Genomic DNA, 19,593 nt, shown 5'->3' on the forward strand with positions numbered 1-19,593 from the left:
ACAGAAATACTACAAATTTGGTAATCTATATGAAAGGGACCAATTCTTTAAAGATATAATTTGCCAAAACTTACAGAAGAAATATACAACCTGAATAGACCTATGTTTTAAAGAAATTGAATGAATAATAACAGTTTATGATACTGTGATTTATAAGAAATATGTATTTATTTAGTCATTCAGATGTCAGTGTCCCAAGTGTAGAGAGCCATAAATGTGTCTTTTGTTATGCTAATAAGGTGACTTTTAGAAAGCATGTAAGGATGGAGGTTGATGGCTGGCCGGAGCCAATCTTATGATTACAGGGTTGGAACTTTTAATCCCACCCCTTGACCTTCGGGGAGAGGAGAGGGGCTGGAGGTTGAAAGATCTCCAGTGGCCAGTAGTTTAATCAGTCAATCCTGTATAATGAAGCCTCTACTAAAACACAAAAGGAAGGGGTTCAGAGGGCTCTCAGGTTGATGAACGCGTGACCCACTCTGAGAAGATGGGATCTCCTTGCCCCTTCCCTCTACGTTGCTTCATGCGTCTCTTCTATCTGGCTGTTCCTGAGTTATGTCCTCTTATAACAAACCAGTAATCTAGAAGTAAAATGTTTCTCTAAGTTCTTGAGCCATTTCTAGCAAATTAAGACTTGAACAGACCCTTCACTGAAGAAGATAGACGGCGTATAAGTATATGGAAAGATGTTCGACCTAGGGAAATCCAAATTAAAACAACGAGTTACTACTTACATACCTATTAGAATGGCCTGTCCAGAACACGGACACCACCAAAGGCTGGTGAGAGTGGGAAACAGCAGGAGCTCCCATTTATTTCTGGTGGGAATGCAAATGGTGCAACCTCTTTGAAAGACAGTTTGATCTTTTCTTTTTTTTTTAATTATTTTTATTTATTTATTTTTAGTTTGATCTTTTCTTATATAATAGGCATACTCCTACTCCAGCAGTCCCCTCTTTTGCACTCCCTGTTACTCACCTAAAGGAATTGAAAACTTAAGTTTACATAAAAACCTGTGCATGGGTGTTTATAGCAGCTTTATTCATAACTGTTAAAACTTGAAAACAACCAAGATGTCCTTCAGTAAGTGAATGGATAAATAAACAGTGGTACTCTTTATTATTTATTTAAAAGGGAATATTTTTCACTGCTAAAAAGAGATGAGCTATGAGGCCATGAAAATACAGGGAGGAAACTTAAGTGTCTATTACTCAAAGAAAAGATTATATACTGCATGATTACAATGAAAGGGCATAACTATGGATAAGAGGTGAAACTGGGCAGAGTATAACAATATCAGTGCTTGCCAGGGGTTATTGAGAGACGGAGAGATCAATGGGCAAACAGAGGGGATTTTTTAGGGCAGCGTATCTATTCTGTACAATCTACAGTGGTGGATGCATGTCCTTCTACATTTGTCCAAACCCATGGAATGCACAACACCGGGGGCCAACCCTACTGTAAACTAAGGACTTTGGATGATGATGATGTGTCAGTGTAGGTTCATCACTGTAACAGATGTACCAATCTGATGCTAGGCATTGATGGTGGGGGGAGGTTGTGTGTATGGGGGACAGGGAGTGAACGCAAACTCTGTCATTTCAACTCAGTTTTTGCTGTGAAACTAACACTGCTCTAAAAACAGTTTATTAAGTTTAAAAAAGATTTAAAAAAAAAAGCAGTAAGTGAACATTCTAAAAATGATTCCATTTTACCTGTCTAAATCTTTCTCTTACATTTCTTTTCCAGATATAAACTCAAAATTTGCTTAAACATAAATGAGAAACAACTTTTATTTACAAACATTACGAGTAGTAACCATAGACCCCAAATGTAAACCACAAAAGCCTATTTAATCCACACTGTAGTTAAAATAATGTATATTTCAAAAAAAAAATAATAAAATAAAATAATGTATATTTCCAGTGAAAGGTAACATTGTAACATTACTAGTTTAAAAAATATGTATATTTTAAAAAATTTGTCAGGAGTGCTAGTGCTTGAGGAAATACAAGTGCCAGAGGAGGAGGAGGAAAGAAGATTCTTAGAGTTAAACAAGCACAGTTATCATGGAATTTTTCACTTCAAATAACTTTTTACTTAAAAAAAACCCCACTAATTCCACTCAGATAAGGAGATTTCATGGGATGAAGACAGATTCAGGGAAGAAAGAGGAAAGAAGAAGAGATCTTTTGTAGAACGTGGAAATATGAAATAGAAAAGATATAAAGAAGAAAGTAGCTTGATAAGTAAACTGGTGATAATGTAACTGACTAGAGTTTACTAATTTTGAGCATTAAAATAAAGAAGAAATACAGGGTTATGGTCAGTACATGATTCCAGTAATACTGAAAAGGAAGCAGATGATGGAAACACTGCTTTATTTTTCAATGACATTACCAAGTTTTGTTCAGAGCAACTTGTTTTAAACCACTAGGTGGCAGGGTAGAAAGAGAAAAGGCACACTGAACAGGTACCCATTACACTTGTGTCTTAGGTCAGGCGTGTATATATATTTATGTGTTAATGTTTCATAGGTGTGATATTTGACATTTGTGTTAAAGCAATAACAACATAAACAGAATATTGATTAAATGCTGACGTTTGGTTATGTTAGGCCATGTGAACCAAACTTATTATCTCCCAGGTATTTACTTAATTTTTCAAAAATATTTTTAAGCTTATAATTGCTATTTATATTTTTTCCTTACTTGAAATAGGTATGAAATTCACAATAGTGAAAAATTGGTAGTTTCCTGGTATAACTTTGCAGTATAAGTGAAGACTCTTATGTTGAGAGTCCTCATTTTTAGACCAATATTTTTGACCATATTAGACCATCATAATGGTCTAGATTCTGCCTTGAAAAAAAATTTTTTTTGGTCAATTAATCTATTCTTGAATGCCATTCAAGGTAACTCTATAGGGTAATGCTCAGAAGAGGTTCTTTGTTTTTGTTTTTGCCTTAGATATTCCCTGTTTCTGGGTTTTCAATATGATCATAGATATACAAACAGTCCCCCACTTGGTTTCCTTTTCTCCACGATCCTAGAAGAATTGAGTTGAGAGTTTACACAGAGATTCACAGAATCCCTTGAGCTGAGATGAATGGAAGGGAACACCTATTTCAGAGGATTTCTTTTAACTAGAAGGAACAGAAACCTGAGGTTAGATGCCTGCCTCCGTGCTCTGCCCTGGCTTGGAGCTGGGTCTCCCTCCCTGCTTACGGGAGCCCCAGCCAGGCTGATTCTTCATCTTGAGGGCTGTTTACTCCACTGTCCTCTGCCTGCCACGTCAACATTTTGTAACCAGTGGTTTCCAGTTTCCTTCTGTCCCCTCTTCACAATGAACAGTATTGTTAACGCAGCCTGTGGACCTGCCCTCTGTCCCATAAATAGTTATTGCAAAGATACTGAGTCACTGTAAAAACAGTGATGTTCTCTGACAGAGGCTACAATCCTCCCAATTTTGGCTTTCAGGGTTTTACATTTGAAATTGCTGCCCTGCATGAATTGCTAGTATTTAAAAATCAGTAGGTTTTACGTAAAAATCTAGATACTTCCATTTCTCTGGAAGCTTATATAAATCTGGCAACATGGGAGGGTCTTCTCCAGTGGCACTAGAGCCCGTCAGATAGAATATGGCCTTTCTGTTTCACTGTAGTCCCCATCACTCCTCTAGGGTTCCCATTCCTTGGCCAAATGTTATTTGTCATTTATCATTTTATAATTTCGTGTTTTCAAATTTGAGTTATCTGCCTTAATGTCTCTAGACATTTGGGGATTTCAGCTCTCGTTCTCTGAAAGTGTACATCGAGATTAATAGTCCTAGTAGAGAATTTTTTCAGGACATTAAGATAAGGATTGATGAAGATAGACATAAAATAATTAAGTTTATTGAATCATGAAAATGGCTGATGTTTCTCCAAATTTGTTTTTTAAGGCAAACATGTCCCAGGTAAGGCAGGTGGGACTGCTGGCCGCTGGATGTCAGCCGTGGAACAAAGATGTATGTGCTGCCAACGGAGACAGGTTTGCATATTGCGCCACCCTGGCCATCTATATTTACCAGGTAAGATACTATTGATTCTTTTTGATTTCTAATTTAATTAAGTAAAGTTAAAATTTAATTTAATACCTATTTTAAAAATCCCTGTTATATAAAAGGCTTAGTGCTGTAATTTAATTGATACTTCTATTTTGTTGCTGTTTATACTATATAGGTTTTACAGGTCAGACTTTTAGAAAATGCTTATATCATAGTTTTAAATTATTGGAAAAACCTTAGTTGATGTCATAAACCTTTATGTGCTGTTCATCAAAAAGAATTTCCTCAAGAATTAAAAGCTTCCAGTTCGTGAGTGGTGAGCAATTAGAATTTAATCCTTTTAAAATATATTTCCATATAAGTAGTTGGAATTCATGTATTCCTTTGTTTCAGACCTGGCTCAGTAGCATTTTCTATGAAAAAAAATCATAAGTTGAAGAATGTGGGTCATCTGTTAGAGATCATTATAGTGAAAACAGGGCAGATATGAAATACGTTGAGCTATTCTTGAGATTCACACCTTTATCACTCCTTTTTCTCATGTCTGAGCTCCATCCAGACATCTCTTCATCAGTTCCCAATCTATAGAGCCCATGGCCTTCTGAATAGCCCCAGATAGAGGTACCACAAGCATCTTAAATCAGGTCAGTCTTTCTGCTCAAACCTAGAGTCAGCATTTCAGTGTTAGCAGCTAAACTTTCATCCAAAGCCCCCGTGTGAGGGTTAGCTACCTTAGGGCTCTCTCTTCTACTCACCTCCTGTACTAGAGGTAAGCGGGAGCAATCCTAGCATTTGGTAACCTTTATATCCTTCTCACCTAAACTATTATAATAATCTCTTACTATCCTCTTCGCTTCTACTTTGAGTCCCTTTAATTTATACTGCAGTGTAATCAATCATCATGTAATGCAAATCCAGAATTTTCTATCTTCAGCTGCTCCTCATTCTTTCATATTAACATCCAGACTTTGTAGTGTGACATTGTTTTGCAGTGTTTCTTTCACCTCTCGGCTCACCTTGTGGCCCGGGCATAACCAACCTAATTGTATTTTCCAAAACATCTCAGACTCTTTATATCTTGCCTTTGCTTACACAAGGTTTTCCATTTGCCTGCGTTGCCTGTTTAGAGAATGTTTTCTCATCTTTCAAATCTTGGCTCAAGTGTCTAAACTCTTTTCCACATTCTGCTTTTTCTCTTTCCTGTTAGCAAAGGACCTTAGGAAATGCACTGCCTGTCTGCCTGCTTCCCTTTGCCAGCAAGAGCCTTCCTTACCTTTGAATTTCTCAAGTTACTCTGTACTCTCTGGAATTTAATAGATACTCACTAAATACTTTTTGAATGATATATGTCTTTTGTTGTTTTGAAACACCAACTCATTCCAGTTAAGAGTGAAAAAAAATTATTGGATTATTCCAGAGTAAAAATCCTTTTAATTACTGATACTGTAGTTTATCGACAGTTTAAGAAATCATAGCAGTAATCTACAAACCAACTAATTTTCCACAACTTTGAGTTATATTTTATGTAGTCCATTATTCAACATTGTAGAAACACCCAGGAATCAAACTGCAGTTTCAGTGTAACTCACATTTTTTCACTTTCCATTGCTCTGTACACAAAGACAGCAGCAGGCCTGTCAATCTCTTCCTTTTCCCTCCCATCTGCCTCCCTTACACTTTGCATGTCGCCCCAAGCTTCTCACTCCCAAAGATCTCCTACAACATTTCTCCCTTAGTCTTAAGTCCCTGTCTTCTTGTTTTATTTCCTTTTAGAGAAGCAGAACATAAAAGTCAAGGCCAACTGTTCCTGCATGGAGTAGGGAAGAGAGTGGATGAAGACAGAAGTTAATTTTTTTCATGTTCGCATGTGTCTTAAGTTTGATGATGACATTTTATGACTTGAATATTTAGGAAGACTGGGTTATAATTATTAAATTAAAAATTTCTGAAGAAAGTTTATGTGTCATTTTTAAAGACTGAAACAAACTAAAAATCACCCTGATTTAGAAATTAAAACAAATTCAGGTGGCAGTTCATTACAGAGTCCACTGCAAAACCTTGTTTCAAAGTATGCAAATAGAAGATTACATTTGTATTAAATGATGACGTTAACATTCAACTTATATTAATCAGTACTGTTTTAAATGTCATTATCTAAATTGAAGTGCTTTGAAAAATATGCTACATAAATACAAAATATAATTATTTTCAAAGGGAATATTTTTTAAATAATATATAGGGCCAATGTACAGTCAGTATTTGATAGTCTGTTGATGCTGTTATTATCAAATCTGTCTGAAATATTAAATGATACTTGTAAATGCCATAAGAATTTTTTCTTTGACCATTGAATTGTGAACTACTCTAAAAATAATTTGTGGTCCAATTCAGTGTAATGGTATGGGCTTGTCATACTGAATTGTAAATATAATAATCCCTGTAAGTTATATATATTGTGTTTAACATACTACTTGGATAATTTGTATAGTAAGGCCAGTGACGGTCATTGATGTGCGCAGAGCTTCTTGTGTTTTTATTGTATTTATAGACTCTTCCACTGAATTTCTAACTTATATAGTAGTTTTTTCTATTATGTGCATTAGACACATTCACATTATTTACCATAGATAACTGAAATCACTGAATAGCTTAAAACGTACAAACTTATCCCTAAACGTACAAACTTATCCCTAAATGTACAGAAAATGTACTTATATAAACAGGCCAACTTAAGATTATTATAACTGCAATACTAATAAGATGAAAACTCCACTGGTACTTGGTTGTCTTTAATAATATTTTCATCTGAAGTTGTTCGGAATAGCTAAAGTTTAAGTAGTAATAGATACAGAAATTACAGAAGGGAAAACTGAGGGAAATTATTAGTTCATTAGTCAAAGTTTTATATACAGAGATGTTCACTACAGCATAATGTGTGATGGCAAAAGTTGAAAGTTGCTTAAATGATAAATAATAGCATAATGGCTCATTTTTTCCATAATATGAACTGGATCTCTTCCATTGGCCAAGAATCTCTAGGTAGTAAAAATACAACAATGAACAAACCAGGCAGATTCTTCTCATCAAATTCATATTCTTAGTAAGAACAGGGGGCAGGAAGTGATCCTAAAAAAAATAAGCAAATAAATAAGTAAATGTTGCAGGAAAAAAGTGTTCTATGAAGGACACAAAACAGGTAATACGTTAGAATCACTGACACGAAAAACAAAGGCAACATAAACAAGTGTGACTTCATCAGACTAGAAACCTTTTGCACAGCGAAGGAAGTCATCCACAAAATGCAAAGGCAGCCCACTGAATGGGAGGAAATATTTGCATATCATACATCTGATAAGGGATTAATATCCAAAGCACATAAAGAACCCATATGACTCAATGGCAAATTAAACAAATGATCTGATTAAAAAATAGAGGATGTGAATAGACATTTTTCCAAAGAAGACATACAGGTGGCCAACAGATGCATGAAAAGAAATCACATCACTCATCACCAGGGAAGTGCAAATCAAAACCACACTGAGATAGCACCTCACACCTGTTAGGATGACTGTTTTCAGAAAGACAAGGAATAACGAATGTTGGGGAGGATGTGGAGAAGAGAGAACCCTTGTGCACTGTTGATGGGAATGTAAATTGGTGCAACCACTATGGAAAACTCTATGGAGGTTTCTCAAAAAATTAAAAACAGAACCCTCATATGATCTAGCAGTTCTATTTTTGCGGAAGTAAAAACACTAATTTGAAAAGATGCATTTCAGCATCTTTTTCACTGCACTATATCTGAGACCTGGAAGTAATCCAGTGTCCATTGATGGATGAATGGGTAAAGAAAATGTGGTGCATATGTACATGCAATGGAATACCATTTAGCCATAAAAAGAAGGAAGGAAACTTTGCTGTTTGCTATAATGTGGGTGGACCTTGAGGGAATTATGTTAAGTAAAATATGTCAGAGAAAGACAAGTACTGTATGATCTCACTTAAAGATGGGCTTCTCTTTAAAATTTTTTTAGATTTTTTATTTATTTATTCATGAGATACACAGAGAGAGGGAGAGAGAGGCAGAGACACAGGCAGAGGGAGAAGCAGGCTCCATGCAGGGAGCCCGACGTGGGACTCGATCCCTGGACTCCGGGATCACGCCCTGGGCTGGAGGCAGGCGCCAAACCGCTGAGCCACCCAGGGATCCCCTATGATCTCACTTATATGTGGAATCTAAAACAACAACCAACAAAATGAACTCATAGACACTCACAGATACCCAGGATAGATGGGTGGTTGCCAGAGGTGGGGATGGGGTGGGGGCTGAATGGATGAAGGTAGTAAGAAGGTACAAACTTCCAGTTATAAACTAAGTAAGTCATGAGGATGCAATGTACAGCATGTTGAATGTAGTGAATAGCACTGTATTATTTATTTGAAAGTTGCCCAGAGAGTAGATCTTAAAATTTATCATCACGAGAAAAAAAGTATAGCTACGTGTGGTGATTGTTAACTAGACTTACATGATCATATAGCCGTATACGCAAATGTCAAATCATTATGTTCTGTATCTGAAACTAATATGTCGATTATTGTCCCAATTTAAAAAAAGGATAGAGTTATGTTTTGGGGTGGGTGTGGGTGTATAAATTTATTTAGATACTTTGGTCAGAAAATACCTTTGTAAAGAGGAATCTTAGAACTGAGACCTGAACAGGAAAGAATGAGTAACCACGAGCTAATCGATGGGGAGAGCATTCGTTCTTTGTCTGACTTATTTCACTTAGCAAGATACCTTCTGCCTCTACCCAAGCTAGCCATTCTGACGGGTATAAGGTGGTATCTCATTGTGGTTTTGATTTGCATTTCCTGGCTGATGAGTGATGTTGAGCATCTTTTCATGTATCTTTTGGCCATGTGTATGTCATTTTCTTTGAAAAATATCTATGGAGGTCCTCTGCCCATTTTTAACAACATTATTAGGGTTTTTTTTGGTGTTCAGTGTTAGAAGTTCCTTATATGTTTTGGATATAACTCCTTATTGGATATACCATTTGCAAATATCTTCTCCCATTCCATAGGGTGCCTTTTCATTTTGTGATGATTTCCTTCACTGTGCAAAAGCTTTGTAACTTGGTGTAGCCCCAATAGTTTATTTTTTAACCTAATTTTTTTCCTTCATTTAAATCTAATGGAAAAATTACAGAAAAAATATTCCAAAACCAGGGTTTTTTCCTCACAGACGTAGGTATAGAAAATATAATAAAGCTCTGAATTATTATGCATATTTAAATAAATTTACATTTATTTTTACTTGTTTTAAAATTATTGTTTTGCTCCCTTATTTTTTTTAAACTTATTGTTTTCTACTCATTATTTATCAGGGAAATGCAAATCAAAACTATAATATCACCTCACACCTGTCAGAAGGGCTAAAATCAACAACATAAGAAACAACAGATGTTGGTGACGATGTGGAGAAAACGCCACTGTCATGCACTGTTGGTGGGAATGCAAATGGTGCAACCACTGGGGAAAACAATATGGAGGTTCCTCAAAAAGTTAAAAATAGAACTACCCTATGATCCAGAAATCACAGTAACGGGTATTTACCCAAAGAACACAAGGATGCGATTTCAAAGGAATACATACACCCCTATGTTTACAACAGCATTACTTAATAATAGCCAAGATATAGAAGCAGCCAAGTATCCATTGATTGATGAAAGGATAAAGAAGCAAAAAAAAAAAATATATATATATGTATATATATATATTCTATTCTATTCAATCTATTCTATTCTATACACACACACACACACACACACACACACACACACACAATGGAATGTTATTCAACCATAAGAAAGAATGAAATCTTGCCATTTGCAAACAACCTGGATGGAGCTAGAGAGTATAATGCTAAGCGAAATAAATTAATCAAATAAGGACAAATACCACATGATTTCACTCATTTGTGGAATTTAAGAACCAAAACAAGCAAAGGGAAAAAAAAAAATGAGAGACCAATCAAGAAATAGACTCTCGAGTGCCTGAGGGGCTCAGCTACTTAAGCATCTGCCTTTGGCTCAAGTCATGATCCCTTCCTGCTTTGGGCTCTCTGCCCAAAGGGGAGCCTGCTTCTCCCTTTCCCTTTGCCTCTCCCCTCTACTTGTGCTCTCTCTCAAATAAATAAAATCTTACAAAAAGAAAGAAACAGACTCTTAATGTTAGAGAATAAACTGATGGAGGAGAGAGGAGTTGGGGGGGATGTGAAATAGGTGATGAGGATTAAGGAGGACACTTGTGATGAACGCTCAGTGATGAATGGCAGCGTTGAATCACTGTATTTCACACCTGATTCTAGTATAACACTATGTTAGCTAACTGGAATTAAAATTTTAAAAAAAGATTTCTTTCTATTCATTGAATACGTTTAACACTTGAAAGTGGACCAAGACTTGAAATGTGTTCATATCATGTTATTAGTTGTACTAATTTTCATGTATGTAGCTTTTTAAAAATAGTGTGATTATTAACAAAAAGTGTATTATCAAAAAAAAGCACTGAAATGTCTTGTTTATATATTTTTTTTAGTTGGATCACCGTTATAATGAATTCAAACTTCATGCCATTATGTCTGAACATAAAAAAACAATCACAGCTATCTCTTGGTGTCCACATAACCCTGATCTGTTTGCAAGTGGCAGTACCGATAATTTAGTGATCATTTGGAATGTTGCAGAACAAAAAGTCATTGCTAAGCTCGACAATACAAAAGGTATATTTATAACTGGAGTTTATTTTATTAAATGAAATATTTTTATTTTAGTAAGCAAAATAATTAAATTAGCTCAGATTTTAAAGTACTGGTTTTTAAACTTTGCAGTGCTAACGTATGTATGAAATACATTTCACATTGTGACTCATTGTGTGCATACATATGTATGAAACTGAAACGGAATTTCGTGAAATGTTTATACTTCATACACCAGTCATTTAAAAATAGTCAATACCATATGGTTTCATTGGTTTCATTAATGTTTAAATATAACAAAAATTCCCAAAATAAGTATAGAAATAATACTGGGTAAGATTTTCTTAATGGGACAGTTGATCAGCCTGTTCATTGGTCTACAAGGACAGTGTTAGGCATGTTACCTGTGCCTAACTGAGCTGGTTTCTTCCTTTATTTTTCACTGTGTCAAGATAGAAAGTCCTAGTTTACCCAAGTAGGTCTTAGTGAATTGAGTATTATTGCACTCTTTCTAGTTAGCATCTTACCCCATAATGATGACGTTATCATTTTTCTGTTGTCACATATGTCACAATAATTCACTTTTTGAGCACGACGGATGTGTCAGTTATTAATTATGATTTTGAGAGCTACGGCTGGATGTGTTTTTGATGTGCAGTTCTTTTTTTTTGTGCAGTTGTTTTCTAACAGTTGCTGGTTATAGCTTTGAGTTAGAAAACTGAGATGTGGCAGTCTCACTAGCTGTATTTTTCTCAGTTTCTTAAAAATGTTCTTTTCAGTATGTAGCAACAATATTGAGAATTCACAGGCAATTATATGTGAATCTTGCTTCCAAGATAATGATGCCTTTTGGAACCTTTGGATATGCCCAACATACTTATAGTATATTTCTTTTTCTTTGTCTTTTCAAATTTAGGTCATTAGGAATGCTAAAAATACCAGTAAAATAAACCAATTTTGTTACACAACTTTCATCTTAAAAAAGTATTTGCCAAACAAGGTTAATTTTTAAACTAGAAAACTATGAATCTCATTCCCAAGTTCATATAACATGCTTACCGTTTTCACCTGCAACAATTCCTGAGCTTCAGTATTAGATAGTGTATAGTGTGTTCCAGTCTCTGAGCAAAAATTTTTTTGAAGTCAACTGTATTCAGTGAGCTTCTATGAATTACATGAATGGTAACAGTTTTCCTTAAGGTTTTCAATACATCAATGAGAAAAAGCCAGAATACTTTTGGTGCAAAGCTTTATCATGTATAAACAGCAGTTGACCGCCTCAATCAAGATTTTTCATATTTTTCTGATAATACTTGTTTCTCTACCAATCACAAATCCTACAGGTTTTTCCAGTATTGTTTGTATCGATCAATAGTGCATTTTCTCGGTACTTTATATTCAGTTTATGTGAGAGTAATTTTAAGAAACACAATAAATACTCCTTAAATGCCACATGATGTCAGTTGGTCACACAAAATCCATACTGGACTATAACTGCATAATAATACTTTCTAAATGTTATGCACAGGTACAGATTAGCCAATATATTATTGTATTATCACTTAGTTTATCCACTGATTTGTCATCAAGCACTATATGCATCACCTCTATTCATGATGGAAGAGTTTTTTATTCATTAGCTGTGTGTACCATACCTTCTTTTGCCACTGAGCATACAATTAAATAAGACCTTCATTAGCATTTGTAGAATTCTTAAATGATTGTGGTAACAGTTTTGGTCACTTTAACATATTTTTCTTTTCCTTACATATTTTCTTTTGAAAATTTTCAGAGTTAACAATAATCCTCTTGCTGTTTCTAAATATCTCCTTAATTTGAAGATTGAATGCTTTATTTTATTTGCAAAAAGAATATTATGAAAATTTTGGTGATTTTCATTGTAAATAATTCCCTTTGAAATGTCTTAGACTCGGGATCCCTGGGTGGCGCAGCGGTTTAGCGCCTGCCTTTGGCCCAGGGCGCGATCCTGGAGACCCGGGATCGAATCCCACGTCAGGCTCCCGGTGCATGGAGCCGGCTTCTCCCTCTGCCTAGGTCTCTGCCTCTCTCTCTCTCTCACTGTGTGCCTATCATGAATAAATAAAATAAAATAAAATTTAAAAAAAAAAAAAAAAAAAAAAAAAGAAATGTCTTAGACTCTGTTTCTTCTTTTGAGAATCCAGCTTAAGCAAAGTGGAAATTTGTAGTCACCTTTTTTTGAAAATCAGTATTAGAACTTACACATAACAGCAGTTGAACTTGAATTTATTTCTGTATTTTGTATTTCATCATTCTGTTTTCCATAATAATTCATTTAAAGGAAAACAAGTATTAGTTTGTTTAAATGTAAAATGTTAAAATTATCATCAACTTGAAAAATTCACACTTAATAATATCCTTTCAGGGAAAAAAAAAACAACATTGTTAGCTGGATTATAGTACTACTTACCTATCTCAGAATATTTTGGGAAGAATTAAATGAGCTGATATTTTTTAGAGCTCTTAGAAGTACTTACATTAATAAGCCACTATAGACGTCTTTTCTGTTTTAACTTTTTGACATTTCTGGTCCCTTCTTTTCCTTGCTGCCTTTCTGGAAATATGCAGAGAGCCAGCATTTGAGGGGCTTTCTTCAAGTATGCCATGGTGGTTTGACCCATTCAGAATATCTTACCCCTTAATGGGAAATTCTTCTTCTGTTCATGTATCCTATAACCACATCAGCTTTTTATTGGCCTTATTCATGGACTCTTTCTTTCATTCCTTGTATAAATATGTATGTGTTACCACTGTATGTCAGGCTCTGAACTAGGCATTAGGCTTCCAGTTTCTGCCTCTTGGAACATGAAGGACTGTTGACACAAATTGAATTCACTGTCAATGAACAACAGTTGACTCTGTGTCTTTGTTCATGTCATTTTCTCCTCCTGGGAAATACTACTCATCCCATACATTAAATATAACTGCTCCCTCAGAATATAACTCAAATCCAGATTTTTCCCAGGACAGTTGCCCAACGGTTCACAAACCTCTCTACACATCAGAATCATTGGAAGAAACTTATTACAAATAGATTCCTGGGCCCTAATTCCATATGATCCGAGGTACATATTCCATGTGCATTTGTTAAAAGTATCTGTGTTGGGAGAATCATGACCTCTGTCTTGAGTTACAAATTTACTGTGACCCTTATTTTATATATGATTTATTCTATCACAGTAATAGTAAGAATACAGTTAACTTTTGTATTTCTTTTGTAGTATAGTTTAAAAGCGTCTTTTACATACATTATTATATTTCCTTTCCTAATATTCACATAGAATAGGTGTTCAGCTATTTTGAGTTCTATCCATTTTATAGAGGAGATGACAGAGGCGTAAGAGGTAAAGTTATTTAATTCATCTGAAGCACCACTAAGATTTGAAACTAAATCCTTAAAAGACATAGATTGTGGCGTTTGTTATTAAATCCCTGTAGTAGCATGTAACTTTTCATACATGTAATCTTTATCTTCCCAAGATATTACATTTATATCTAAATTTAAGATCCTTTAAATCAGGTATCTATCATATCCCATATAAACTTGTACACCCAGAATGCCTACAGCAAGTCTACACAAAAACTCAAAGAATCGATTGCTTTAATATATAGTTTCTGAAAGAAAAATCTGTATAAATTTCAGAATATTTGAAGCACATTGTGGTATTAATAGTTTTAAACATAAGTAGGTACTGTTCCTTGCATTATGGAAGCACCCTAGTATGTGGCCCATAGTCTTTAGGGTTACTTTAGAAGTCCAACTCCCAACTAAGAAGGTGGTAATTTTTTTAATAACAAGCCTATTCTCATATTTTAAGTTGTTTTGGAAATGTACAGTGGAAATAATATTTTACGGCACAAACTAATTCCATGTGTCTCTGTTACGTGTCTCTGTTTTATTTATTGTAGGGATACCTGCCTCTCTTAGCTGGTGCTGGAACGTAGGTGATGTGGTGGCATTTGTTTCCCACAGAGGCCCACTCTTCGTTTGGACCATCTCAGGACCAGACAGTGGAGTGACTGTACACAAGGAGGCTCATAGCTTCTTGTCTGATATCTGTATATTCAGATGGCATACCCAAATAAAGGGGAAAATTGTATTTGGTCATATTGATGGAAGTCTATCAATTTTTCAACCAGGTAAGAATTTAATTAGAGTCTCTTAAAGTTTATTTTTCTTTCCTTATATAATTTCTTTCCTACACAGCATATGGCCAAAATTAACAATATTTTAATTTTAAAATATTAGCTGTGCAAATTTTTGAAGTAAATTTTTACATGAAGTAAATTTTATTGTAATATACTTAACTCAGCTGTGCAGGTTGTACTTTGAGTTAACCCAAATCCAGTCATTTGCCCCGTATTTTTACTTTTTAAAGTCAGTTTATTTCTGTACATTTTCTAAGAAAATGGCCTGAACGAACAAGGACATATAGCAGAAGAATATGAGGACTTACTAATACGACTCAAAAATATTTTCCCACCTACTTATAAAATGCCATTGTGATGTTGTCGCTCCTTAGCAAGGAGATAAAAGGAAATAATAAATCTTTGGATCTCCCGATCAGCTAATTAATCTAGCTGAATAAAGGGGTCTGAGAAACTAATTTATGTTTGTTTTTTTATTTAAACGATGATAAAACATGTAATAGAAAGATCTAAAAATTACCTGAACAGTTCTCCACGCATAAGGAAGAATGGCTACTGTCTGAGAAACATGTTCTTGGCCATCTGGCATGTCTGTTGATGAATGTGACTCCTGACTTGCTAGATAGATAGATGGATTAGGATAAGGAACACTACTTTCACAAAATGTAGTACATTCAATTTATCTGAAATAAATAGAAGAATAAAGAAATTGAAGTTGAACAGATGAAATCACAAAAATTTGAATAAATATTTCTTAAATAATCTTTAAGATAGTTATTTATTAACATTAAAAAAATGACATATAAAACATTGATATTTTGGGGCCATTTTCTCTCAATACATTTCAAACAGGACCTGTTAATTTTTAAAGAAAGATAACAAGTCTACATATACTTCTTCCCCGCATCCCCTCTGCTCTTTGCACATACCCTCTTGTTCCTTCTGGTTATACTAATTTAACTTGGGGAGAGTTTCATCTGTTTGTTTCAAGTTGGAATGGGGAGGGATCTGTGCATGTTTTTTGGCTTCATTTGGATTTGTTGTTGTCTTAGATACTTCCACCCTATCTGTTCCTCTCATTGGAAGAAAATTCTATTTTACAGTTGGTCATTTTGATCTGGTCCATGCCACTTCTTTCCCTCCTTGGCTCTTTGATCTGCGGCAGCCTTCTCAGTCCCAGGGAGGTAATTTAGAGACAGTCAAGATGACAGTGTGGTTTGTGGGTCCTCCTCTTGATTCTCTGTGGTCTGGAGTTATAACCAGATCTCGTTACGGACTCCCCCACTACTCCCCCAACCAGCCTGCGCCCAGAGATTTCATAAAGATTGTGATTTTTTTTTTGAGAAAACTGTGTGCTGCTGAGCTCTATCTAAAGAGGAGAACTTTAGAGTGTGTACTTAGTTTGGTCCAAATTTCATTTGAGGTATTATTCATATTTTATAATTTGTCATTGTGGCCATCTCCTTTTTCAATGACTAGGGCTTTCTTTTCTTGCTTTATTATTGTTATTAGGCAAGAACAATCATTTAAAAATTATTTTTAATTATTTTTTAAAGTATTATATAATACCTTTATAAAAAGGTATTATAAAAATGCCTTTTTAAAATTAGGTATTTTTGAAGGTTTTAAGTAGTAAGACATTGAGACCTTGCATTATGTATCGAAGATGCAAAACACTGAGACATCGTATGCTTATTCTCACATAAAAAGAATAGGAAGGCATAAAGACCTCCTTTGCCCTTTGCATCTCCCTTTTGTGAATTGAAGTCAGGGTGGAATGTATGGTATTTCAAATTCTGACCTGTGACTTCCAGAAGAGGCCATCATTTTCCCATAACTCATCTTCCAGTTATTAATTGAAGTAATTTGCGCATTTGTACCTATTCATCAAGTGTTTTATTTTTCTGGATCCACCATGTGTTCATTCGCTAGGGCTGCCCAAATAAAGTTCCATACCCTGGATGGCTTAGAGCAACAAATTCCTTGTTGCACAGTTCTAGAGACCAGAGATAAGAAATCAAGGTGTCCTGAAGGCACCGGGGAAGCCTCTGCTCCAGACCTCTCCCTTAGCTTCTGGTCATTCCTTAGCTTGCTGCAGCTTAGCATCAGTCTTCACACGGCATTCTCCCTGTGTGCATGCAAGTCTCTGTTCAAATTTCTCTTGTTTATAAGGACACAGTCATATTGGATTACGGTTCACCCTAATGACCCCATCTTAGTTTATCATCTGCAAATACCCCATTTCCAAATAAAGTCACATCCACAGATCCTTGGAGGTTAGGACGTCAACATCTTTTTTTTTTTTTTTTTTGATGGGAGGGGGGACACAATTCAACCTATCCATACAGACTTCTTGGCCTCATTTATTTCATAGGATGTTTAACAATGAATATGTACAAAACATTAGCAAAGGTATAAGTAAGCCTGCCATGCGTTTGCCTTTTGCTTATACATGAGCTCAGAGGTCATGAAGGAAATACTACTTTTTTATTCTGATGTTACATTCTATATTTCGAGTTTGAAGCCTTGAGAATGATAGCATTAGTACTGGTATTATTATGCTTTTTAATTTTCCTGAAGAGTGGTCACTTTTACCTTCTTAATGATTTATTGGCACAACAGATTGTCTCTATGAAACAAGATAGAATTTATGCTCTCGAGGTTTCTGCAGGACACTAAGACCTCATGCTCTCTGTTGTTCTATCTTCATCTCTCTTGGAAGAAGAAGGAAATACAGAGGTGATGCAGCTGGCTTTTCCACCTTCTCCCTTTCGGTCTGAAAAACACCACTTTATTCTGTATTAGATACTGGATTTTCATGTAAAAATTCACCTATGAACAGAGAATTCTAGGGCCAAAAATATTAGAAAACTGCTTTAGCTATTTTAAGTTATGGTTTTGACAAACCAGGTTGTCAGAATTTTTTATCTTCATTATAGAAATGTTTTCATTGAATTGACTTTGGTGTTGTTCCAAGGATGTGCATTAATTACGTTTGTATGGTTTTATTTTAGAAATGTTGATGACATTGTCCATATGTAATACTGTGTTCCTTTTTGAAAACACCTGAGAAACCTGTATTTCTCGTCTCAGTTCTGGGAAAAGCTGTGCTTCTCCTGAGCATATTTTTTTGTCTTTTTGTTTTATTTTTATCTTATGGACACCATGAGTTGTTACCTTACATGATTTTTTTTTTCTCTTTTCTTTGGCCACCGGTCTCAGAATTCGACAGCTATATAGCTGTATAGTATAATAATGTTCCCTCATTATTTTGTTCTTCAACTCCAATTTGCCGTTGCCCTAGTTTTTGTGTTTTTTTTTTATATAGAAATTATCAGCCTTATCTTCTTATTGACTTACCTTCTCAAATGCTTCTTTCCCTATATGACAACACAAGTTCCCTGATATTTGTATAATAAAATAGAACATAAATAATAACAAAATAAATATATAAAATAATGAAAGTATTATCAACTATTATGGCTGACTAAAATTTTATAGATTTAGGTTTTTTTTTTTAAGATTTTATTTATTCATGAGAGACAGAAAGAGGCAGAGACACAGGCAGAGGAAGAAGCAGGCTCCCTGGGGTGAGTCTGATATGGGACTTGATCCCAGGACCCCAGGATCATGCCCTGAGCCAAAGACAGATGCTCAACCGCTGAGGCACCCACGTGCCCCTAGTTTTCTATATTTTTATAAGAAAAATGTTGGTACTAGAATAGAAAACAGTGACTATAATTCATAATCATTTGACTAGGTATGGGGCTTTCGGGCAACATGATTTAGGTATTATAGCAATTTGCATCGCATATTTCCCCACATTTGTGTCACTTGTTTTTATTTATTTTTTCAGATGTTGGAGTATTTTTCATAAACCATTGATATTAACTGGCACATGCAAATACCTAAACATTAAGACATAGCTTTAGTACAGCGTAGGTTAATCTTTTCTCTCTCTCTCTCCCTCTCTCTCTTTCTGACTTGTCGTGATTGGCTATATTAATACTCAGTACTATTTGTTACATCAACTAACAGGTTAGCAGATGTTTATTTTGGGAAAGAAGAGGCAAAATTTTCTTGATGATGATTGCAAAAACTTGATAAAGCCAAATAAAAGAAACATCACATGTACCTACAATGATTTTATATGCAAAAATTCTAAATAAAATGCAAGGTTATCATCATAAAGAATAGGGGTGCCTGGGTGGCTCAGGCGGTTAAGCAGCTGCCTCTAGCTCAGGTCATGATCCCAGGGTCCTGGGATCGAGCCCCACATGGGCTCCCTGCTCAGCAGGAAGTCTGTTTCTCCCTCTCCCTCCATCCCCTCTCCCCCACACTCGTGCTCTCTCTCGCTCACTCTCTCAAGTAAATAAAATATTTAAAAAAAAATCATAAAGAGTAATGTATTCTGACAAATTTCATCCCGACCCAGAAACTGTGAGGTTTTCAGTTCATTTTACAGATATCTTATACATCCACGGAGATTTATTCTTTTCTGCTTTTATAATCCGATATGTTGAAAAAACATCTGTAATGGTGATATTACAGAAGGAGCTATGGTATCTGTCAGTTGGGTTATTGCTTAGTAAATCCCT

General features: G+C 35.2%; 1 protein-coding gene across 8 annotated transcripts in view; it reads left to right on the top strand.

Annotated features, from left to right (window-relative positions):
* Positions 1-19,593, top strand: part of WDR17 (WD repeat domain 17) — a 118,250-nt gene that overhangs the window by 34,740 nt on the left and 63,917 nt on the right. For 7 of the 8 annotated variants that reach the window (XR_013352617.1, XM_077848595.1, XM_077848593.1 and 4 more), the window contains 3 exons: positions 3,943-4,071; positions 10,648-10,831; positions 14,756-14,986. Coding sequence is in view for 7 of the 8 variants with exons in the window: in XM_077848595.1 (XP_077704721.1) it covers positions 3,943-4,071; positions 10,648-10,831; positions 14,756-14,986 (544 nt within the window). In the remaining variant the exon portion in view is untranslated. Of the gene's footprint in view, positions 1-3,409; positions 3,533-3,942; positions 4,072-10,647; positions 10,832-14,755; positions 14,987-19,593 lie in introns of those variants that run through there. The other variant, XM_077848600.1, reaches the window with a different exon arrangement.

This window comes from Canis aureus, chromosome 15, assembly GCF_053574225.1.
Source record: "Canis aureus isolate CA01 chromosome 15, VMU_Caureus_v.1.0, whole genome shotgun sequence".
NCBI lineage: Eukaryota > Metazoa > Chordata > Mammalia > Carnivora > Canidae > Canis > Canis aureus.